A 25,314-nucleotide genomic window follows, 5' to 3' on the forward strand; every position below is an offset into this window, starting at 1 on the left:
CACCCTCTGTCACCTCCTCCTATTATACACCCCGCACCCTCTGTCACCTCCTCCTATTATATACCCTGCACCCTCTGTCACCTCCTCCTATTATATACCCTGCACCCTCTGTCACCTCCTCCTATTATACACCCCGCACCCTCTGTCACCTCCTCCTATTATACACCCTGCACCCTCTGTCACCTCCTCCTATTATATACCCTGCACCCTCTGTCACCTCCTCCTATTATATACCCTGCACCCTCTGTCACCTCCTCCTATTATACACCCTGCACCCTCTGTCACCTCCTCCTATTATACACCCTGCACCCTCTGTCACCTCCTCCTATTATATACCCCGCACCCTCTGTCACCTCCTCCTATTATATACCCTGCACCCTCTGTCACCTCCTCCTATTATACACCCTGCACCCTCTGTCACCTCCTCCTATTATATACCCTGCACCCCCTGTCACCTCCTCCTATTATATACCCTGCACCCTCTGTCACCCCCTCCTATTATATACCCCGCACCCTCTGTCACCTCCTCCTATTATATACCCTGCACCCTCTGTCACCTCCTCCTATTATATACCCCGCACCCTCTGTCACCTCCTCCTATTATATACCCTGCACCCTCTGTCACCTCCTCCTATTATATACCCTGCACCCTCTGTCACCCCTTCCTATTATATACCCTGCACCCTCTGTCACCTCCTCCTATTATATACCCTGCACCCTCTGTCACCCCTTCCTATTATATACCCCGCACCCTCTGTCACCTCCTCCTATTATATACCCTGCACCCTCTGTCACCTCCTCCTATTATATACCCTGCACCCTCTGTCACCTCCTCCTATTATATACCCTGCACCCTCTGTCACCCCTTCCTATTATATACCCTGCACCCTCTGTCACCTCCTCCTATTATATACCCCGCACCCTCTGTCACCTCCTCCTATTATATACCCTGCACCCTCTGTCACCTCCTCCTATTATACACCCCGCACCCTCTGTCACCTCCTCCTATTATATACCCCGCACCCTCTGTCACCCCCTCCTATTATATACCCTGCACCCTCTGTCACCTCCTCCTATTATATACCCTGCACCCTCTGTCACCTCCTCCTATTATACACCCCGCTTCCTCACAGAAGACGCAATAAAAAGGATTTTTGGTCCAAAGCTGAAATACAATAATTTTATTGTCAAAATTCACAATATAAAATTTCCGTTTTTGCTGCTCTGGCGCTCGGCGGGCTGTGGGCGGAGCTCCGAGCTAACGATCCCTTTACATGATTGGAGGATTGAAGATAAAATTCATAAAAATTCTGGAGGCCGGGGCCCCCACATGTGGCGCTTCTATTGGCCGTGACGCTAGGTGGCGCCGCGCCGGTCATTGGTTAGAGACTCTTCATATAATAATCATCTAATTATAAAATCCCGGAAATGTTACAGACATCGCAGCAGATGTGCCCCGGACTCAGCCAATCAGACGGCAGCTTTCCCTTTTATATAAATAGTCACATCTGATTGGTTGTTGTGGAGCGAAGAGATCAGATGAGATGATCAGTGGTGGCCTATTGTCCAAGGGGAACTACAACTCCCAGCATTTAATGATAACTGGGGCGCTGTCTCCCCTTACTGGACAGAGAGAGGAGACACCACCTAGTGGCCATAAGGTAAATACGCAGCGCCGAGCACACGGGGCCACGGGCCGCCATACGCAGCGCCGAGCACACGGGGCCACGGGCCGCCATACGCAGCGCCGAGCACACGGGGCCACGGGCCGCCATACGCAGCGCCGAGCACACGGGGCCACGGGCCGCCATACGCAGCGCCGAGCACACGGGGCCACGGGCCGCCATACGCAGCGCCGAGCACACGGAGCCCAGGCCGCCATACGCAGCGCCGAGCACACGGGGCCGCAGCCACCATACGCAGCGCCGCACAATGGGCTGAATATTAGGATTATAAGGCTGGGGCTCCCGTACATAAAGCTGATATAAGGCAGCAGTTACTATACACAGCGCTGTACACGTCGTGTGAGGGGTCGTCTCAGGGTCAGTCCATGACGCGTTTCTATGTGCAAAGCGTAGATTACATCCACAGTACAGAGAGCAGATGGGGGTCCAGCACAGGGACCCCCCTGCCTCACACCCTGACAATCTCCTGGGTGCCCACGCTCCCCGTCCTCACTCACACGCCAACTTGCTGTCAAAACTGGAGAGGGCCACGGAGAAGGCCTGCAGGGCGCACAGCGGGTAGCTGTAGTCCAGGGTGAAGAGGTCCTCCGCCACCCGGCCAAACTGCATGACGATGTACTCCGCTGCAGAGAGAAGAGGACACGTCAGCCCCCAGCCCAGACCGCCAGCCCCGGGCTCAGCCCCCAGCCCAGACCGCCAGCCCCGGGCTCAGCCCCCAGCCCAGACCGCCAGCCCCGGGCTCAGCCCCCAGCCCAGACCGCCAGCCCCGGGCTCAGCCCCCAGCCCAGACCGCCAGCCCCGGGCTCAGCCCCCAGCCCAGACCGCCAGCCCCGGGCTCAGCCCCCAGCCCAGACCGCCAGCCCCGGGCTCAGCCCCCAGCCCAGACCGCCAGCCCCGGGCTCAGCCCCCAGCCCAGACCGCCAGCCCCGGGCTCAGCCCCCAGCCCAGACCGCCAGCCCCGGGCTCAGCCCCCAGCCCAGACCGCCAGCCCCGGGCTCAGCCCCCAGCCCAGACCGCCAGCCCCGGGCTCAGCCCCCAGCCCAGACCGCCAGCCCCGGGCTCAGCCCCCAGCCCAGACCGCCAGCCCCGGGCTCAGCCCCCAGCCCAGACCGCCAGCCCCGGGCTCAGCCCCCAGCCCAGACCGCCAGCCCCGGGCTCAGCCCCCAGCCCAGACCGCCAGCCCCGGGCTCAGCCCCCAGCCCAGACCGCCAGCCCCGGGCTCAGCCCCCAGCCCAGACCGCCAGCCCCGGGCTCAGCCCCCAGCCCAGACCGCCAGCCCCGGGCTCAGCCCCCAGCCCAGACCGCCAGCCCCGGGCTCAGCCCCCAGCCCAGACCCCCAGCCCCGGGGGTCAGCCCCCAGCCCAGACCGCCAGCCCCGGGGGTCAGCCCCCAGCCCAGACCGCCAGCCCCGGGGGTCAGCCCCCAGCCCAGACCGCCAGCCCCGGGGGTCAGCCCCCAGCCCAGACCGCCAGCCCCGGGGGTCAGCCCCCAGCCCAGACCGCCAGCCCCGGGGGTCAGCCCCCAGCCCAGACCGCCAGCCCCGGGGGTCAGCCCCCAGCCCAGACCGCCAGCCCCGGGGGTCAGCCCCCAGCCCAGACCGCCAGCCCCGGGGGTCAGCCCCCAGCCCAGACCGCCAGCCCCGGGGGTCAGCCCCCAGCCCAGACCGCCAGCCCCGGGGGTCAGCCCCCAGCCCAGACCGCCAGCCCCGGGGGTCAGCCCCCAGCCCAGACCGCCAGCCCCGGGGGTCAGCCCCCAGCCCAGACCGCCAGCCCCGGGGGTCAGCCCCCAGCCCAGACCGCCAGCCCCGGGGGTCAGCCCCCAGCCCAGACCGCCAGCCCCGGGGGTCAGCCCCCAGCCCAGACCGCCAGCCCCGGGGGTCAGCCCCCAGCCCAGACCGCCAGCCCCGGGGGTCAGCCCCCAGCCCAGACCGCCAGCCCCGGGGGTCAGCCCCCAGCCCAGACCGCCAGCCCCGGGGGTCAGCCCCCAGCCCAGACCGCCAGCCCCGGGGGTCAGCCCCCAGCCCAGACCGCCAGCCCCGGGCTCAGCCCCCAGCCCAGACCCCCAGCCCAGACCGCCAGCCCCGGGGTCAGCCCCCAGCCCAGACCGCCAGCCCCGGGGTCAGCCCCCAGCCCAGACCGCCAGCCCCGGGGTCAGCCCCCAGCCCAGACCGCCAGCCCCGGGGTCAGCCCCCAGCCCAGACCGCCAGCCCCGGGGGCAGCCCCCAGCCCAGACCGCCAGCCCCGGGGTCAGCCCCCAGCCCAGACCGCCAGCCCCGGGCTCAGCCCCCAGCCCAGACCACCAGCCCCCAGCCCAGACCGCCAGCCCCCAGCCCAGACCGCCAGCCCCGGGGGTCAGCCCCCAGCCCAGACCGCCAGCCCCGGGGGTCAGCCCCCAGCCCAGACCGCCAGCCCCGGGGGTCAGCCCCCAGCCCAGACCGCCAGCCCCGGGGGTCAGCCCCCAGCCCAGACCGCCAGCCCCGGGGGTCAGCCCCCAGCCCAGACCGCCAGCCCCGGGGGTCAGCCCCCAGCCCAGACCGCCAGCCCCGGGGGTCAGCCCCCAGCCCAGACCGCCAGCCCCGGGGGTCAGCCCCCAGCCCAGACCGCCAGCCCCGGGCTCAGCCCCCAGCCCAGACCCCCAGCCCAGACCGCCAGCCCCGGGGTCAGCCCCCAGCCCAGACCGCCAGCCCCGGGGTCAGCCCCCAGCCCAGACCGCCAGCCCCGGGGTCAGCCCCCAGCCCAGACCGCCAGCCCCGGGGTCAGCCCCCAGCCCAGACCGCCAGCCCCGGGGGCAGCCCCCAGCCCAGACCGCCAGCCCCGGGGTCAGCCCCCAGCCCAGACCGCCAGCCCCGGGCTCAGCCCCCAGCCCAGACCACCAGCCCCCAGCCCAGACCGCCAGCCCCGGGGGTCAGCCCCCAGCCCAGACCGCCAGCCCCGGGGGTCAGCCCCCAGCCCAGACCGCCAGCCCCGGGGGTCAGCCCCCAGCCCAGACCGCCAGCCCCGGGGGTCAGCCCCCAGCCCAGACCGCCAGCCCCGGGGGTCAGCCCCCAGCCCAGACCGCCAGCCCCGGGGGTCAGCCCCCAGCCCAGACCGCCAGCCCCGGGGGTCAGCCCCCAGCCCAGACCGCCAGCCCCGGGGGTCAGCCCCCAGCCCAGACCGCCAGCCCCGGGGGTCAGCCCCCAGCCCAGACCGCCAGCCCCGGGGGTCAGCCCCCAGCCCAGACCGCCAGCCCCGGGGGTCAGCCCCCAGCCCAGACCGCCAGCCCCGGGGGTCAGCCCCCAGCCCAGACCGCCAGCCCCGGGGGTCAGCCCCCAGCCCCGGGGGTCAGCCCCCAGCCCCGGGGGTCAGCCCCCAGCCCCGGGGGTCAGCCCCCAGCCCAGACCGCCAGCCCCGGGGGTCAGCCCCCAGCCCAGACCGCCAGCCCCGGGGGTCAGCCCCCAGCCCAGACCGCCAGCCCCGGGGGTCAGCCCCCAGCCCAGACCGCCAGCCCCGGGGGTCAGCCCCCAGCCCAGACCACCAGCCCCGGGGGTCAGCCCCCAGCCCAGACCACCAGCCCCGGGGGTCAGCCCCCAGCCCAGACCACCAGCCCCGGGGGTCAGCCCCCAGCCCAGACCACCAGCCCCGGGGGTCAGCCCCCAGCCCAGACCACCAGCCCCGGGGGTCAGCCCCCAGCCCACTCACGGTCATTATCGTGGACGATCTGGAAGTTCTTGACCGAGGCGTGGGTGACGCGGCCGTGGAAGTTCAGCACGTAGGACTGGGTGTCGTCGTTCCACACCGGGGCCTTATTGTGCAGCTCGATGATGTTCTCCTGACGTTTACTCTGCCACCGGGACAGAAGACTCTCCGACTCCTGCAACACAATCCCCGCTGTGCGTTACATCCCACTACAGCGCCACCCGTCTCCTTGTGGCAGGATCTGGTATTGCAAGTGGCGGTGAAAGGGTTAAAGGACTTACATTTTGCGGCTGGAAGGGAACGCGCTCGTGGTTGATATTCATCCCCGGTATGAGCACGGACATCTTCCTCGGCCCCTTGAACCCCAGGACGTTGGTCTCCTGTTGGAGGGGAGGACATTAGAGGCGCGCGGTGACAATAACCCGGTGCGCTGTGACCGCCATCAGTACGTACGTAACAAACCGCCGCCAGCTCCTGACGCACGCTGCTGTCGCCATCCAGGATACCGCGAGCCTTGGCCGGGTTCTCTCCGCTGTCGTACACCGTGAACTTGGTCCCCATCAGGTTGGATCTAGCAGAACCAGGACGACAGAGGGTTAACTGGGCCGCAGCATCTGAGGGGTTTACCAGTGGGGATCTGAGGTTTCCCTGATCCCAGCCATTACCCATTCCCCTGTATAGGGCGATACGTACCGGAGCTTCCCTATGAAGCTGCCCCCCTCCCGCGCCATGTCCGTGGGGTCGATGGAGATCAGGTAATTGGAGGTTTTACTCTTTTTCCTCTTTCTACCGGCGAGAAGGAAAATCTGCGAGAGGAAAGAAGAACATGAGGAGCAAATCCTAAATAGAGCTTAAAGTGGCGCCCCCTGCTGTAACACAATGACATGACGGACCCTCGCACTAGTATGACTGATCATATCTAACATGTTAGTAACCTGTAATACTTCACTTGTCCTGCGGGGGCGCCGCAGGATACCCTACAGTATGTTCTGATAAGACCGATACTGATTCCCTCGCTACTCACCTTGCGGTTGTCGTCCCGCTCCAGGTGCATGTAGTAGGTGGGATACAGCCCCCGGTCCATCCCCTTTTTGTCACGGCTGACCCGACACCTTATGGTGCTGCCACGAGGTGCTGGACGTAAAGCAAACTCCTTCAGATCTCCCACATCCACCGCTTCTCCAGGAGGTGCTGCTGGAGCAGTGTCTGCAGAGGCCGAGTCCTGCAATACGCAAAGGAAGGGTTAATGTAGGAGGAGCATCGGCCGACCAATAATAATCCAGAACCCAATACTCACAGATAGCGACTTTTTACTGGAGGAAGATCCAGGACGAGTGCTCCCAGACTCCTCCTCATCGTCATCCGAAGATTCTTCATCAAACCGGAGACTGTCCGAAATCCCTGCAAGAAGAGACCAATATCATACAGAAAGGAAGTCATAGTGCCCCCTACTGGAAGGAACATGTCATGTATGTACACAGTGACTGCACCAGCAGCAGAATAGTGAGTGCGGCTCTGGGGTATAATACAGGATGTAACTCAGGATCAGTACAGGATAAGTAATGTCATGTATGTACACAGTGACTGCACCAGCAGCAGAATAGTGAGTGCAGCTCTGGAGTATAATACAGGATGTAACTCAGGATCAGTACAGGATAAGTAATGTAATGTATGTACACTGACTGCACCAGCAGCAGAATAGTGAGTGCAGCTCTGGAGTATAATACAGGATGTAACTCAGGATCAGTACAGGATAAGTAATGTCATGTATGTACACAGTGACTGCACCAGCAGCAGAATAGTGAGTGCAGCTCTGGAGTATAATACAGGATGTAACTCAGGATCAGTACAGGATAAGTAATGTCATGTATGTACACAGTGACTGCATCAGCAGCAGAATAGTGAGTGCAGCTCTGGGGTATAATACAGGATGTAACTCAGGATCAGTACAGGATAAGTAATGTCATGTATGTACACAGTGACTGCACCAGCAGCAGAATAGTGAGCGCAGCTCTGGGGTATAATACAGGATGTAACTCAGGATCAGTACAGGATAAGTAATGTCATGTATGTACACAGTGACCCCACCAGCACCAGAATAGTGAGTGCAGCTCTGGGGTATAACACAGGATGTAACTCAGGATCAGTACAGGATAAGTAATGTCATGTATGTGCACAGTGACTGCACCAGCAGCAGAATAGTGAGTGCAGCTCTGGGGTATAATACAGGATGTAACTCAGGATCAGTACAGGATAAGTAATGTCATGTATGTACACAGTGACTGCACCAGCAGAATAGTGAGTGCAGCTCTGGAGTATAATACAGGATGTAACTCAGGATCAGTACAGGATAAGTAATGTCATGTATGTACACAGTGACTGCACCAGCAGCAGAATAGTGAGTGCAGCTCTGGGGTATAATACAGGATGTAACTCAGGATCAGTACAGGATAAGTAATGTCATGTATGTACACAGTGACTGCACCAGCAGCAGAATAGTGAGTGCAGCTCTGGAGTATAATACAGGGTGTAACTCAGGATCAGTACAGGATAAGTAATGTCATGTATGTACAGTGACTGCACCAGCAGCAGAATAGTGAGTGCAGCTCTGGGGTATAATACAGGATGTAACTCAGGATCAGTACAGGATAAGTAATGTCATGTATGTACACAGTGACTGCACCAGCAGCAGAATAGTGAGTGCTGACTCATTCTGCTGTGAGCTGTTGGAGGGTGTGGTTGTGTGCTGCTGAGCTCCTGCACCACCTGGAGCAATCTCCATCCACCCAGGCCTGCTCTCTCCTCCCCAGGGAGGGAGTGGGTTACTGGGATGAGTGAGCCAGGAAAATCCCAGGCTTCTGCCTCCCGGACCAGGCCGGCGGGGGGCAGGAGAAACAAGTTACCGGCCAAAGCAGAAGGGGTGAGAAGATCTGCCCGGAGCCAAGGACGCAGCGATGTGACCTCGGCTGCCACCCCCAAGACCCAGGGAAGCCGCAAGGTCTCCGGTTCACAGAAGATCAAGGCAAGTAACATCAGCCTGAGTGCTCCTCCTGGAAAGCTGAGTGACTGTGCGGGAAAGCTGGGTGGTTCAGCTGAAAAGCTGGGTGCTCACGGAGGTGTGCAAAAAGCATGGGGTGACCTGAAGGCCCGGGAGTCTGCTTCCATCTATGGCTCCCGGATTGCTGAGCACCTCCGTGAGTACGAGGAAGCTGGAAAAGCGCTGAGGAGGCTCCAGGAGGAGATAAGGGAGACCTTGGCCCTAGCGGGGGTGGCCACTAAGAAGAAGAAGCCTGATCTTCTTACCACCATCAACAGGCTTAAAGCCGAGGTCACCGCTCTGGAGGAGAAGCGTCGGCTTATCCGTGAAAACAGCGGTCCGTTCCGGGAAAAGCTTGAGAATGACACCAGATTTGAAAAAATGCAACAAGAGCAGCTGAGAAAGCTGAAGGGGCTTGAGATCCAGGCGGATGATGGCGATGATGAGGAGGATGAGGAAGACCTGCCGTGTCCGTCTGGTGGCCTGCACCAACACCAGCAGGCCTCGCACGACAGGCTGCCTGCGGAGCAAGCGCCATTACCATCAGGCTGCGGCTCTGCCAACCTGGAGGAGGAAAGTGATGACAGCGGCCAGGGGGGGGCGCTAATGGCTCAGATCCGTCAGCTTGAGTCCCCAGTTCACCTCCAGAACTTCTCCTTCGGCGATGATATGCCAGATGACGACCCAAAGAGAAAGAAGAGAGCCAGGAAGACCAAGGCGTCTGAGGAGGTGAATCTGGTGTTTCGTCCCCTCCCTGTTCCCTCCGGGCGGGCAGCAGTGCCAGCCTGTCGTGTAGGCCCCGTTACCCAGCCCAGCACGAATCCTGCAGTGGACTCGGTGCCAGGGTGCGGGGAGAGTGCAAAGCCACGTTCCATCATGGCGCAGAGCACCAGCCTTGTTTGTAGTAGCAAGGATGGTGCAGGGAAGGCATCGGCCGAAAGGCCGGACAGTGAGGGCGATCCAGCAGGTCCTGGTACTGTGCGCTGCCCCCCAGTGGGAGGGGGGGGTGGCCCGGTGCCAGGGGCAGTGGCGGTGGCTCCTGTGGCCCCTAGCGCTGTGGCTGCCTCTAGCTCCGGTGAGCAGCGGCAGTGTGATGGGGCTGCTGGGACTTGTGGTGCGGCGCCTCCCAAGCGTCTTGTGCAGCCTGTGGGAAAGGGTGCAGGAACAGTGTTATTTTGTATTGGTGCATCTGACCCTGGAGATGACCATAAGAGACTGTCCGGAGTAAATAAAGACAGGAGGCCTCTTGCATCTAGTGAGCAGCAATGCTCAAACCTTAGAAAAACTGCTGGACAACAAGGGGTTAATGCCAATGAGGCAGAGGGCACAAGTAAGATCGGGGTTGGAGCTGCCTCTTCTCAGGCTGTATCAGCTATGGAGGTAGCTCTACCCCCAGTGCCCAGTGACGCCGAGGCAACCCCAGGTCCTCCTGGCCCAGCTGGTGTGAGTGATGCAAGGAAGCGAGGCAGTGATGCAAGGAAGCGAGGCAGTAATGTATATAGTGTGGTGAATGTGGGGGTGGTGAATGGCGCTGAGGGGGATCCTGGTGTGAGTGCTGGTCCATCTGCACCCCCAGTGGTGGCCGCTCCCATAAGGAGCTATGCGAGTGTCACCGCTGGGGCAAGTGGGGTTAACTCCTTGTCTCCTGGCTCTGGGAACAGCGTTTTGCAAAGGCGTCTTCTGGAGGCTCTCAGGAGAGGGGAAAAGTCAATCACTGTAGAGGGGAGAGAGGTTGATCTGTCCTTCTGGACAGAGAGGCATGGCCTGGCAGCCTTCCAAGAGAAAAGGGGGGGAGAGACTGTATGGTCTTTACCCACAACCGGGCCCAGAGCTGCCCGTAGGAATGTGGTTCGTCTTCGCTGGAGGGGCAGTGACGCATGCCCACCCAGGTCAAGGGTGGTGGAGCTCCTCCTGAAGATGAACTTCAGGGCTAGTGACATCTTTGCCCTGATACATCCTTATGGTACTCCGGAGTTTGATGTCAGCTTTGTTCGGCCGGAGGGCTTAGAGCTCTTCTGGTCGAATTATGAGCTGGCAAAGAACGAGCCCGCATGGCGAGACTTTGCTGTGCAAGCAGTGTCTCGCCAAAACACAGTCAAGAAAGTGACCGTTTTGACCCGTAACGAGTCACTTTCTTGCATGGACATCATGACGTGGCTAAGTCGTTATGGTGAGGTTGTACAGGTACCTCAGAAAAACCGCGATGAATTTGGCATTTGGTCTGGAGCCTGGACCTTCATGATGAAGTTGAAGTGTTCAGGCGGCACAGTCGCCCACATTCCCTCTTCAGCCTTTCTTGGGCGGGACAGAATCCTGATTTTCTACCAGGGGCAGCCGAAGGTCTGTCACAGGTGCGGTGACCCCACACACTTTAGCGCCAGCTGCCAAGTGCAGAAGTGCGCTTTGTGTGGTGGGCTAGGTCATCTCGCTGCATCCTGTAAGGACATTAGGTGTAACCTGTGTGGTGAGCTCGGTCACCCTTTCAGCCGTTGTCCTCGCTCCTTTGCCAATGCGGTTGTGACCCCAGTGGAGGAGAGCCAGGAGGTTGCTTCTGCTGGGGAAGGTACCAGCAGAGGTGGAGGAGCTGAGGGGCCTGTGAAGAAAAGTAAGAATAAGTCACCTTCTCAGTTGAGGCGGCTTGAAGCCAGACAAAAAGGGAGAGAACTGGGGAAGCCTCAGGTTGCTGGGGTGACCCTTGGTCCTTCCTCAGAGGCTGGTCATGCTACTGAGGCCCTGAGGGATGATGAGTTGGATGAGGAGGTCAGGAGGATGGAGCGCGAGAAAGGTGCCATGTCCTCCACGTCCTCCCATTATGAGAGTATGGATGAGGATAACAGGATTTGGCTAGAAAATAAGCGCAAGCAGAAAAAGAAAAAACGCGGCGCATCTAAGGTACCTAAGGAAGGGAAAACTTCCTCCCCTCTGGTTGAGCTTTCCAACCAGTTCCTCACCCTCGATGAGATCGCCTCCTCGGAAGGAGAGGCTGAGGGTGGGGTTCTGGAGGTGGCGGCGGAGCAGCCTGCAGGGGGCGCCGAGTCTCTATCCTCTGGGGAAGCCGGGTCCTCAGAGTGGGAGACTGACTCAGAGCCAGGAGACAAGGACGAAGGAGAGGGTGGTCCGGGTGGGTCCTTGGGGGCCAGTAATAACATGGACACCTCAATTTCGTTAAAAAGAAGTTGCCCCAATTCTGAAGGGAAAAGGGAAAAGGGATCATCCTCAGAGGACAGTAGAGGGAAGGGAGTTAGTAAGAAAAAAGCCGTCTAACTCAATCACTCATGATGGCGGCACCCACTCCGTTGACGCTGGCGTCCATTAATGTCGCCAGCATTAAGTCTGATGCGGCTAGATTTGCGGCCTTTGATTTTCTCGGCCGTGTTGAAGCCGACATTTTATTTTTGCAGGAGACCAGGCTGCCAGATTTGGCGGCCGTGTTTAAAGCTAAGAGGGAATGGAGACACGGGCCTTCCTATTGGTCTCTTGCGGCCGAGCCGTATAGCGGAGTGGCGGTCCTTTTTACCGCACCGGTAGAATGCCGACGAGTTATTGAGTTAGAAATGGGGAGGTGCCTGATCCTGGATGTCCTCATGAAGGGACAAGAACTGCGCCTAATTAACATCTATGGTCCCCAGTCCAAGTGGGACAGGAAGTGTCTCTTTATGAGGATCAAGCCCTACCTTTTTACAAGTCGGCAGGTGGTCTTTGGAGGGGACTTCAATGCTGTCACGAGGTCCCAGGATAGGGGAGGTTCCAGAGACAAGCTGACTTATGATAGCGTCGCTCTTAATAGCATAGCTAGTGAGGCTCGCCTGGTGGATGTCCACATCCGGCACACCCCAGGCCACGCGGGGTTCACCTATTATAGGGGTAGCTGCAGGTCTAGAATAGACAGGTTTTATTTAAAGGAGGAAGCCATCTCTTCAGCAGTGTCCGTTGTTGAGGTGGAGTTCTCCGACCACTGTCTAATTTTGTTTTCTCTGAATGTTACAGATACCCCCCGGATGGGAAGAGGCTACTGGAAGCTCAATTCGTCTCTCCTGGAGGAAGCGGAGATCAGACAATCCTTTGAGGACTTTCTTCAGAGCCAGGTACCATTGCTGGGCCTTTGTAGCAGTAAGTCAGAGTGGTGGGAGATGCTCAAGAAAAGGGTGGCGAGATTCTTCCGCCAGCTCTCGAGCCTCAGGAGCCTGGACAGGTACCGCCTGTATCAGGGCCTGAGGAGGAAACTCGAGCATCTCGTCTCGACTGGAGGTAGTCGTGAGGACATCTCCAGAGTGAAATCCTTGCTGAAGAGGTGTCAGTACGATAGACACGCATCTTTGGTTTTTGAGAGGGATTACGGGAAATACCGCTCGCCCGACCCTTACAGAAACTGCAAGATGTCAGTGAATGGTAAAGTTGTCACGGGACTGGTTGACAGTACGGGGTCCCTGAAAAGGTCCAGATCAGGGATTCTGGAGGTCGTCAGATCCTTCTACTCGCACCTCTTGGGCAGGAAGGATCTAGATCGGGATGTGATGTCGGCTTTCCTGGCTGAAACTGTCCCTGAGCCAGGAGTAGACCCCTCTCTTGATGTTTTGACAGAGATGATTAGGGAAGAGGAAGTCAGCCGGGCGATTGAAGGGCTCGCCCTCAAGAAATCGCCGGGTCCGGATGGCTTAACATCTGAGTTTTATAAGACCTTTAAGGACGCCTTGGTTCCCCTCTTGACTGAGGTATTCAATGAGTGTCTTTCCTCGGGCGCTCTGCCGAAGTCAATGAGGAGGTCTGCCCTGATCATCCTGTCAAAGGGTAAGGACCGATCTCGTATTGAGAACTGGCGTCCCATAGCGCTTCTCAATACGGACAGAAAGGTTTTGGCAAAGGTGCTGTTTAATCGGCTGGTGCAGTTTGCACCCCGGCTCCTTTCGGGGACCCAGCACTGCTCTGTTCCAGGCCGCAGTACATTTAGTGCTGTGCTTTGTGTCCGGGAGGCAGTGGAGCAGGGCAGGGCTGGTAACTGGAAGGGGTACTTGCTGTCCTTGGATCAGGCAAAAGCGTTTGATCGGGTTAACCACGAGTACCTCTGGTCTGTCCTTCTGAGGTATGGCCTGCCGGGTGGGTTTGTCAATTGGCTGAAAGTTTTGTACGCAGGGGCAGAGAGTTTCCCGCTTGTGAACGGTTGGATTGGCCGCTCTTTTGAGGTTGGGTCTGGTGTTCGCCAGGGTTGTCCTCTGAGCCCACTACTGTACGTGTTCGCGATTGACCCATTCCTTAGGAGGGTTGATCGTGGGCCGTTGGTGGGAGTCGGGATGGACCGGGCAGCACCGGAAGCCACTCTAAGGGTGGTAGCGTATGCTGATGACGTCACTGTTTTTGTGTCCTCGAGAGGGGAGGCGCAATGGGTGATGTCAGAGGTTGACCGCTACTCAGAGGCTTCTGGGTCCAAGATCAACCGGGATAAGTGTGAGAGTCTCTGGCTGGGAGAGGGAGGTCCAGGCTTTGATCTCCCGGACACTCTTCCAGGGCCCCAAGACTCTGCCAAAGTTCTCGGCATCGAATTTGGCCAGGGGGATTACCCCATGCAAAACTGGGACGGCAGGCTTAAGATCGCCGCTCAGAGGGTGGACCAGTGGAAGGGTTGGTCTTTGACCCTCAGAGAAAGGGTTAATCTGATCAAAACTTACCTGCTCCCATTGCTGATTTACCTGGGCAGTGTGTGCATGTTGCCAGAACCCCTCTGGACTCGGGTCTACAGTCTGTTCTTCCAGCTGTTATGGGGGAATAGGCTGAACCTAATCAAGAGGGAGGTTACTTACCGCACGAGGAGACAAGGAGGGTTGTGTATGGTCAACCCTGTGGTGTTCCTAGTGAATACCTTTCTTAAAATCAATGTAGCAAACCTCTGGAAAGAGAGGGCTCCTCCGTGGGTATACTCCTGTAGGGGATGGTTTCGGCCTTTCTTCCAGGAATGGGAGACAGGAGGACAAGTGAAGGATCTCCGCACACCGCATGGGCATCTTCCGGCTTACGCTACCCCGGTTCTGAAGGTGATTCGCCGGTGGGGTCTGGGAATGTGGGAGATCAGGACCATGTCGAGGAAAATCCTTGACAAAAGGGTTCTGTTTGCCCGTTTCCAGAAGCCTCTGGCCCTCAGGGATTGCCCAAGTCGGGATCTTGGGGTGGGTTTGAGTTTATTGAATTCCATCAGGATCCCCTTGAAGTTTTGGGACGTGACTTGGCGCTGCTTCCATGGAAAGCTGTGTGTGAGGGACAATCTGAAGTGTAGGAGCTCTGAGGAAAGGGGTTGTCCCCGGGAGGAGTGCGGTGGCCTGCTGGAGAGCATGGACCACTTCCTGCTTCAGTGCCCCTTTAACACAGAGGTGTACAACCGGGTGGGCGCTTCCATCCATTGGCCCGGGTTGGCCGGTCTCTCCTATGCGGAGTGGGCCTATGGAGCATTCAGAGGCCTGGGTGGCCGGGACCGCTGCACGTTATTCCTAGTTAGCCTAGTGGTCAGGTACCACACGTGGAACGCACGGTGCTTAGTTTCGACGCAGCGTAAAATCCTCCCGGTGGATGAGGTGGTTAGGAACATTCTGGGTGACCTGGTGAAGGTGCGCTCTCTGGAGTATGAGGGGCTGGGCACGGGGAGGGCCTCTCTCCTTTGGAGGGGGTTCTCCTTTAGTGTCCCTTAGTCTGTCATCTCCTCTCCTGGTGTTGGGCTGAAGCTGACACTGTAGATTTTTGTTTTGTATCTGAGGTTATAGTGATGTTGGGCTTGCAGGCGCCGAACCTGGGCTTTATGTGGTTTTGATATATGTTGATATGTTTAATGTGTTTGTATCTTATGTACAGTGTGTATAGTTATATGTAGTTATAGTTCTTGTGTGTATATAGGTTGGTTGGTTTTGGGGTGTTGGTGTTAGGGTGTTAGGTTGGGAGGGGGGTGGACTGGACTTGGACTGTACGATCCTGGGCACTGGTCTGGACTATATAACGCGAACTTTGGACGTTAGACCAGTGTCTGGGGGGGAGGGTGATGGGCGTGGGATTTAGTTAGTTATATTTTAGGTTATTTTATGTTATTTAATGTTATTAATGTTACTTCCGTTATATTCATTGTTATTTCTGTGTTTATTGTTTATTTATTTATGTGTATTTTGCTGTGTATTTTGATATAAAAAAAAAAAAAAAAAAAAAAAAATTAGGTGGTGGGACTGGGTGAAGGTTTTGTTTGTTTTCATGCTGAGTGTGTGGTGTGTGTGTGGCTGGTCCAGGAGGTTTTGTAAGTTTATTTTCGTTTATATTTGTTCTTTTGTATTTCTTTTGCCAGAAGTTATGGCTTTATTTATGTTTATTATTGTTATGTTTTTCACTTTTATATAAAATAAAAGATTTACAGGATGTAACTCAGGATCAGTACAGGATAAGTAATGTCATGTATGTACACAGTGACTGCACCAGCAGCAGAATAGTGAGTGCAGCTCTGGGGTATAATACAGGATGTAACTCAGGATCAGTACAGGATAAGTAATGTCATGTATGTACACAGTGACTGCACCAGCAGCAGAATAGTGAGTGCAGCTCTGGGGTATAATACAGGATGTAACTCAGGATCAGTACAGGATAAGTAATGTCATGTATGTACACAGTGACTGCACCAGCAGCAGAATAGTGAGTGCAGCTCTGCAGTATAATACAGGATGTAACTCAGGATCAGTACAGGATAAGTAATGTCATGTATGTACACAGTGACTGCACCAGCAGCAGAATAGTGAGTGCAGCTCTGGGGTATAATACAGGATGTAACTCAGGATCAGTACAGGATAAGTAATGTCATGTATGTACACAGTGACTGCACCAGCAGCAGAATAGTGAGTGCAGCTCTGGAGTATAATACAGGATGTGGGTCAGTAATATTAGGGAGCACTCACCTCTCTCCTGCAGCATCTCCTGTAGGTCACGTTTGGACACCTCTGGCTGCGCTGGTTCCTCCTCCTCCTCCTCAGGTCGCGGCCTCTGTGGAGCCTCTCTGGGGGGGTCGGGGGTCTTTACCTCCTTTACGGTTCTCTTGGTGTTAGGCGGAGACTCGGGGACATGAGATTTGCCTCTCCGTTCTTTGGCTTTGCCCGGGGCGGGGTCACACCTGCCGTTCACCTCTCTGGAGGTCGGCCTGGAGTCGTCGGATGTGATGTCATCAGGACAGGTCTCTCCCACTGACAGGATGTGGATCTTATATTCGGGATCCTGGAGGTCGGAGGTGAGGAAGGCGGCCGGACCGTCTATCCCTGTGTGTGAGGAGCAGCCAGAACCATCACTGCAGCTCAGGGGGCAAACATCTCACCCACCCAATTCTTACCCCCATCTGTCTTTGTCCTGGGTAGACAGGGGACACATGACCTTATAGTATACACCCCCCTGTAAGCAGGATTGGGGGTCTCACTGGTTCCCAGGTGTGGTGGGACCCCATTATACGCTCAGGATCATCCTGTACTGTGCTGCCACCTCCTGGACTCACCATGTAAGACGACATCTGAGGGGGCAGATCTGGGGGTCTCGCACTGCATCAGGGGAGCTTGCTCCTCGCTCTTCTTGACTCTCCCGCGGCGCCCCCTGGGCTCCTGGTTGGGCTGCACCATGAGCACCTCCTGCCTCTTCCTCCTCTGCTTCTGCTCCAGCAGGGCGCGCTGCGGGCGAGGGATAGCATCTCATACCCAGCACATGCCAGTCCTGTCCCCCACAATCCATCATGTCTCCCCAGCATGCCACCCCACACACACACTGCAGGTCTACCCCTACCCACCACATAGGGACCCTGTACCCACCTACACCCACCCCACACACACTGCAGGTCTACCCCTACCCACCACATGCCAGTCCTGTACCCCACAATCCATCATGTCTCCCCAGCATGCCACCCCACACACACACTGCAGGTCTACCCCTACCCACCACATAGGGACCCTGTACCCACCTACACCCACCCCACACACACTGCAGGTCTACCCCTACCCACCATATAGGGACGGTGTACCCCAGCTACACCCAACCCACACACACTGCAGGTCTACCCCTACCCACCACATGCCAGTCCTGTACCCACCTACACCCACCCCACACACACTGCAGGTCTACCCCTACCCACCACATGCCAGTCCTGTACCCCACAATCCATCATGTCTCCCCAGCATGCCACCCCACACACACACTGCAGGTCTACCCCTACCCACCACATAGGGACCCTGTACCCACCTACACCCACCCCACACACACTGCAGGTCTACCCCTACCCACCATATAGGGACGGTGTACCCCAGCTACACCCAACCCACACACACTGCAGGTCTACCCCTACCCACCACATGCCAGTCCTGTACCCACCTACACCCAACCCACACACACTGCAGGTCTACCCCTACCCACCACATGCCAGTCCTGTACCCCACACACACTGCAGGTCTACCCCTACCCACCACATGCCAGTCCTGTACCCCACAATCCATCATGTCTCCCCAACATGCCACCCCACACTCACTGCAGGTCTACCCCTACCCACCACATGCCAGTCCTGTACCCCACAATCCATCATGTCTCCCCAGCATGCCACCCCACACACACTGCAGGTCTACCCCTACCCACCATATAGGGACGGTGTACCCCACCTACACCCAACCCACACACACTGCAGGTCTACCCCTACCCACCACATAGGGACCCTGTACCCACCACCCATCGTATCTCCACCACATGCCACCCCACACACATAGCCGCCGCAACAAACACCTCAACCCCCGCGTGGCAGTCTCTTATCACCTGAGAAACGCGTTGTGTTCCGAGACCAGTAATAAACAATCCTCTAAACCTCACCCGACGAGTCACCCTGAATCATTGTGTGCGCCACATGTGACAGTACCCCATCTACCTCTCCGTACCAAGATCCCGACCGTCCTGGCAACCGCGTCCGGATAACCACTGTCCAAATGCAGCACCTCTGACACTCCGGTCCAGAACGTTAAATAGTGTTGTGCCTAATCTAGCACCACTACATCCGGTGAGCCTCTCTCCAATCATCCTATTCAACAATATCCATTGTTTCTCCAAATAATACTACTAGAGCGCTGACTGCCTTCCATTGTCTGCCTTCCTCTCACCCCACACACACTACAGACCCACCCCTACCACCTTACATGTACCCTGCACCCAGCACATGCCAGTCCTGTACCCAGCACCCATCGTATCTCCACCACATGCCACCCCACACACACTACAGACCCACCCCTACCACCTTACATGTACCCTGCACCCAGCACATGCCAGTCCTGTACCCAGCACCCATCGTATCTCCACCACATGCCACCCCACACACACTACAGACCCACCCCTACCACCTTACATGTACCCTGCACCCAGCACATGCCAGTCCTGTACCCAGCACCCATCGTATCTCCACCACCTGCCACCCCACACACACTACAGACCCACCGCCTACCACCTTACATGTACCCTGCACCCAGCACATGCCAGTGCCATATCCCCCCTGCACCCACCTGGTTGTGGAGCTTGAGCTGGCGGAGGCGGGCATTCTCATCATCCAGGATACTGGGAACACAAATAGTCATATCTGTATCTGAGCAGCTGATGATGGGGGGTCTGCATCTAGATATGAGGCTCTACCCCCTCTCAGCCACCCCCAGTACCCGGCTCCGGTTCCCCCCCCTCTCTCTCTCCCCCGGTACCCGGCTCTGGTCCCCCCCCCTCTCTCTCCCCCGGTACCTGGCTCCGGTTCCCCCTCTCCCTCTCTCTCCCCCGGTACCCGGCTCCGGTCCCCCCCCCCTCTCTCTCTCCCCCGGTACCCGGCTCCGGTTCCCCCCCCCCCTCTCTCTCTCCCCCGGTACCCGGCTCCGGTTCCCCCTCTCTCTCTCTCCCCCGGTACCCGGCTCCGGTTCCCCCTCTCTCTCTCTCCCCCCGGTACCTGGCTCCGGTTCCCCCTCTCTCTCTCTCCCCCCCGGTACCTGGCTCCGGTTCCCCCTCTCTCTCTCTCCCCCCGGTACCTGGCTCCGGTTCCCCCTCTCCCTCTCTCTCCCCCCGGTACCTGGCTCCGGTTCCCCCTCTCCCTCTCTCTCCCCCCGGTACCTGGCTCCGGTTCCCCCTCTCCCTCTCTCTCCCCCCGGTACCTGGCTCCGGTTCCCCCTCTCCCTCTCTCTCCCCCCGGTACCTGGCTCCGGTTCCCCTTCTCCCTCCCCCCGGTACCTGGCTCCGGTTCCCCCTCTCCCTCTCTCTCCCCCCGGTACCTGGCTCCGGTTCCCCCTCTCCCTCTCTCTCCCCCCCGGTACCTGGCTCCGGTTCCCCCTCTCCCTCTCTCTCCCCCCCGGTACCTGGCTCCGGTTCCCCCTCTTTCTCTCTCCCCCCCGGTACCTGGCTCCGGTTCCCCCTCTTTCTCTCTCCCCCCCGGTACCTGGCTCCGGTTCCCCCTCTTTCTCTCTCCCCCCGGTACCTGGCTCCGGTTCCCCCTCTCTCTCTCTCTCTCTATCCCCCCGGTACCTGGCTCCGGTTCCCCCCCTCTCTCTCTCCCCCGGTACCTGGCTCCGGTTCCCCCTCTCTCTCCCCCCGGTACCTGGCTCCGGTTCCCCCTCTCTCTCTCCCCCGGTACCTGGCTCCGGTTCCCCCTCTCCCTCTCTCTCCCCCCGGTACCTGGCTCCGGTTCCCCCTCTTTCTCTCTCTATCCCCCCGGTACCTGGCTCCGGTTCCCCCTCTTTCTCTCTCCCCCCCGGTACCTGGCTCCGGTTCCCCCTCTTTCTCTCTCCCCCCGGTACCTGGCTCCGGTTCCCCCTCTCTCTCTCACCCGGTACCTGGCTCCGGTTCCCCCTCTCTCTCTCACCCGGTACCTGGCTCCGGTTCCCCCTCTCCCTCTCTCTCCCCCCGGTACCTGGCTCCGGTTCCCCCTCTCTCTCTCACCCGGTACCTGGCTCCGGTTCCCCCTCTCCCTCTCTCTCCCCCCGGTACCTGGCTCCGGTTCCCCCTCTTTCTCTCTCCCCCCCGGTACCTGGCTCCGGTTCCCCCTCTTTCTCTCTCCCCCCCGGTACCTGGCTCCGGTTCCCCCTCTTTCTCTCTCCCCCCGGTACCTGGCTCCGGTTCCCCCTCTCTCTCTCTCTCTATCCCCCCGGTACCTGGCTCCGGTTCCCCCCCTCTCTCTCTCCCCCGGTACCTGGCTCCGGTTCCCCCTCTCTCTCCCCCCGGTACCTGGCTCCGGTTCCCCCTCTTTCTCTCTCCCCCCGGTACCCGGCTCCGGTTCCCCCTCTCTCTCTCCCCCCGGTACCCGGCTCCGGTTCCCCCTCTCTCTCTCCCCCGGTACCTGGCTCCGGTTCCCCCTCTTTCTCTCTCCCCCCGGTACCTGGCTCCGGTTCCCCAGTCTCCGCTGTTCTCCATGTCGTCGCTTTTTTTCCCGTTAGATTCCCGAGTCCAGTCCCTTAGCAACCACCCTGCTCCTAACAACCGCACCCCGCAGTGTGCTGTCCTGCCATTGGTCAGGAGTCTCTCAGGATTGGCTGGAGAAATGACTGAGCGTCCAAGGGGCGGAGCCAACACGGTGGAATGAGGGGCGGAGCTAGGCAAACACTGGGGGAGACACAGAAGTTCTGGAGGTTCAAGATGGAAAACTTTATGTATAATAAGGACACAGACAGAAGCCCCGTATAATACAGAGCCGGTACATGCGGCCTCTCACACACCTGCCCGGCACCAGAGGAGCCACAATATACACAGGCCCCCAAATCACTTATATACTACAGACAGCCCCTCCAGGTAATCAGATATAGTACCTGTAGTGTATGCAGCGCCATTCTCCACCAATCCCAAAATTATCTCAGCCCCCGGATAATAGTGTCCCTCAAAACCTTATAATAATGGCCTCCACTTTTATAATAGTACAGTAAATAAATACAGCCCCAGAACAAAGCACAGCCTGTACAGAGCACCAGAACCAAGCTCAGTACAGAAATACAGCCCCAGAACAAAGCACAGCCTATACAGAGCACCAGAACCAAGCTCAGTACAGAAATACAGCCCCAGACCAAAGCACAGCCTATACAGAGCACCAGAACCAAGCTCAGTACAGATATACAACCCCAGAACAAAGCACAGCCTGTATAGAGCACCAGAACCGAGCTCAGTACAAAAATACAGGCCCAGAACAAAGCACAGCCTGTATAGAGCACCAGAACCGAGCTCAGTATAAAAATACAGCCCCAGAACAAAGCACAGCCTGTAAAGAGCACCAGAACCGAGCTAAGTACAGAAATACAGGCCCAGAACAAAGCACAGCCTGTAAAGAGCACCAGAACCGAGCTCAGTACATAAATACAGGCCCAGAACAAAGCACAGCCTGTAAAGAGCACCAGAACCAAGCTCAGTACAGAAATACAGGCCCAGAACAAAGCACAGCCTGTAAAGCGCACCAGAACAAAGCACAGCCTGTACATAGCACCAGAACCAAGCTCAGTACAGAAATACAGGCCCAGAACAAAGCACAGCCTGTACATAGCACCAGAACCAAGCTCAGTACAGAAATACAGGCCCAGAACAAAGCACAGCCTGTACAGAGTACCAGAACCAAGCTCAGTACAGATATACAACCCCAGAACAAAGCACAGCCTGTACATAGCACCAGAACCAAGCTCAGTACAGAAATACAGGCCCAGAACAAAGCACAGCCTGTACAGAGTACCAGAACCAAGCTCAGTACAGAAATACAGCCCCAGAACAAAGCACAGCCCTGTATAGAGCACCAGAACCAAGCTCAGTACAGAAATACAACCCCAGAACCAAGCTCAGTACAGAAATACAGCCCCAGAACAAATCACAGCCTGTAAAAAGCACCAGAACCAAGCTCAGTACAGATATACAACCCCAGAACAAAGCACAGCCCTGTATAGAGCACCAGAACCAAGCTCAGTACAGAAATACAACCCCAGAACAAAACACAGCCTGTAAGAAGCACCAGAACCAAGCCCAGGGCACATTCACATGGCCGTCTGCGGGGATGTACATGCGGCCGCACGTACGTCCCCATAGACGGCAATAGCGGCGCGGCACAGATACTTCCGGGCCGCACACCGCAAAAAGATAGAGCATGCTCTATCTTTCGGTGTGTGTGTGGCCGTGCGCTGCTATTCTCTATGGAGGGAGGATGGGTCACCTCCTCCTCTCCAGCACACGGCGGGCATGCCGCGTGTGAATGGACCCTCAGTACAGAAATACAGCCCCAGAACAGAGCACAATGTGTAAAAAGCACCAGAACCAAGCTCAGTACAGAAATACAGCCCCAGAACAAAGCACAGCCTGTAAAGAGCACCAGAACCAAGCTCAGTACAGAAATACAGCCCCAGGACAAAGCACAATGTGTAAAGAGCACCAGAACCAAGCTCAGTACAGAAACACAGCCCCAGAACAAAGCACAGCCCTGTATAGAGCACCAGAACCAAGCTCAGTACAGAAATGCAGCCCCAGAACAAAGCACAGCCTGTAAAGAGAACCAGAATTCAGCACCGGAACCAGGGTAGACCCCTGTAGCCACTTCTATTCCCCTGTAATTACTAATAGCACTTACCTCTCCTGAGCCTCCTCCAGGGTACTGCTGAGGGGTCCATCAGAGTGGCGCCGCACAGGAGCTCAGTGTCCGGTGCACTCACTATTCTATGGATCATTTATAGTGCATGTCATTACCTGTATACACACCAGGGGGGTAAAGTGCATCCCCTAAAGCCCTCTGGGTGCTGCACCTCTTGCTTCTTTTCATGGATTGCTGCCACCATTGGCCGAGTGTAGGGAGCAGCAGTTACATGGGGAACAGAGGCGCCACCAGGGCACCAGAGTCTCCTCCTTATTGTACAATTATCCCCAAAAACCTTAAATTAAATGTATATATTATGCACATGATCACATCTACTCTGAGTCACTTTCATTCATCTTCTTTCTGAAGTTACAAGAATCCACCCAATCGGCTCAGCTCCTCCTGTTCTATAACATGCTGCCTGCAGATAGGACACTATATATAATCTGCTCGGCTCCTCCTGTTCTATAACATGCTGCCTGCAGATACAACACTGTGTACAATGTGCTCAGCTCCTCCTGCTCTATAACATGCTGTCTGCAGATAGGACACTATGTACAATGTGCTCAGCTCCTCCTGCTCTATAACATGCTGCCTGCAGATAGGACACTATATACAATGTGCTCAGCTCCTCCTGCTCTATAACATGCTGCCTGCAGATAGGACACTATATACAATGTGCTCAGCTCCTCCTGCTCTATAACATGCTGCCTGCAGATACAACACTGTGTACAATGTGCTCAGCTCCTCCTGCTCTATAACATGCTGCCTGCAGATAGGACACTATGTACAATGTGCTCAGCTCCCCCTGCTCTATAACATGCTGCCTGCAGATAAGACACTATGTACAATCTGCTCAGCTCCTCCTGCTCTATAACATGCTGCCTGCAGATAGGACACTATGTACAATCTGCTCAGCTCCTCCTGATCTATAACATGCTGTCTGCAGATAGGACACTATGTACAATCTGCTCAGCTCCTCCTGATCTATAACATGCTGTCTGCAGATAGGACACTATGTATAATCTCCTCAGCTCCTCCTGTTCTATAACATGCTGCCCCCAGATAGGACACTATGTACAACATGCTCAGCTCCTCCTGCTCTATAACATGCTGCCTGCAGATAGGACACTACGTACAATCTGCTCAGCTCCTCCTGCTCTATAACATGCTGCCTGCAGATAGGACACTACGTACAATCTGCTTAGCTCCTCCTGCTCTATAACATGCTGCCTGCAGATAGGACACTATGTACAATCTGCTCAGCTCCTCCTGCTCCATTACATGCTGCCTGCAGATACAACACTGTGTACAATCTACTCAGCTCCCCCTGCTCTATAACATGCTGCCTGCAGATAGGACACTATGTACAATCTGCTCAGCTCCCCCTGCTCTATAACCTGCTGCCTGCAGATAGGACACTATGTACAATCCGCTCAGCTCCTCCTGCTCTATAACATGCTGCCTGCAGATAGGACACTATGTACAATCCGCTCAGCTCCCCCTGCTCTATAACCTGCTGCCTGCAGATAGGACACTATGTACAATCCGCTCAGCTCCTCCTGCTCTATAACATGCTGCCTGCAGATAGGACACTACGTACAATCTGCTCAGCTCCTCCTGCTCTATAACATGCTGCCTGCAGATAGGACACTATGTACAATCTGCTCAGCTCCTCCTGCTCCATTACATGCTGCCTGCAGATACAACACTGTGTACAATCTACTCAGCTCCCCCTGCTCTATAACATGCTGCCTGCAGATAGGACACTATGTACAATCTGCTCAGCTCCCCCTGCTCTATAACCTGCTGCCTGCAGATAGGACACTATGTACAATCCGCTCAGCTCCCCCTGCTCTATAACATGCTGCCTGCAGATAGGACACTATGTACAATCCGCTCAGCCCCTCCTTTATATAACACTACATGTCAGACAGGGATTTTGGGTGGGGTCGGCTTTCCTACAAGTCTACACAAGGATCATCAGGATGAAGTTCTCCGATCAGGTGCAACAACAAGAGCCCAAAATCATATGTAATTAGAGACGGATACCCCAAAACCGATGTCGCTGAGCCCCAGATCAGAGCCTGCCCCCCCCCTCTAGTGATACCATCAGGGTTTAGGGGACCCCTGGGCTCCCCCCTCTTACACTGGGTGATGCATTTGTACCTCTGCCATAGGGTGGATCCCCAGCATGCAGCAGCAGCGCCGCCCCCAACCAGCAGGACGGAGATAGTAACTGCAAGGACAAGTAAAATCCATCCTTCCCAGCACACCTGATGACCAGCTGCTGCAGAACCTCTTCTCCCAGCCCCTCCCCTGTACACGGAC

At 57.3% G+C, this 25,314-nt stretch overlaps 1 protein-coding gene across 1 annotated transcript; it reads right to left on the reverse strand.

Annotated features, from left to right (window-relative positions):
* Window positions 1-1,166: 1,166 nt before the first annotated feature.
* On the reverse strand, window positions 1,167-20,925 carry TULP3 (TUB like protein 3). Its single transcript, XM_072132091.1, has 11 exons — window positions 20,767-20,925; window positions 18,923-18,974; window positions 16,894-17,062; window positions 16,310-16,663; window positions 6,657-6,760; window positions 6,384-6,581; window positions 6,053-6,165; window positions 5,813-5,930; window positions 5,641-5,739; window positions 5,363-5,534; window positions 1,167-2,308 (listed from the first exon to the last, which is right to left on the reverse strand). The coding sequence occupies exons 1-11, from the start codon at window positions 20,799-20,801 to the stop codon at window positions 2,175-2,177; spliced, it is 1,548 nt and encodes a 515-aa protein (XP_071988192.1). The 5' UTR covers window positions 20,802-20,925; the 3' UTR covers window positions 1,167-2,174.
* Between the last annotated feature and the right edge of the window lie 4,389 nt (window positions 20,926-25,314).

This window comes from Engystomops pustulosus, unplaced genomic scaffold (genome assembly GCF_040894005.1).
Source record: "Engystomops pustulosus unplaced genomic scaffold, aEngPut4.maternal MAT_SCAFFOLD_225, whole genome shotgun sequence".
In the NCBI taxonomy this organism is placed as follows: Eukaryota; Metazoa; Chordata; class Amphibia; order Anura; family Leptodactylidae; genus Engystomops; species Engystomops pustulosus.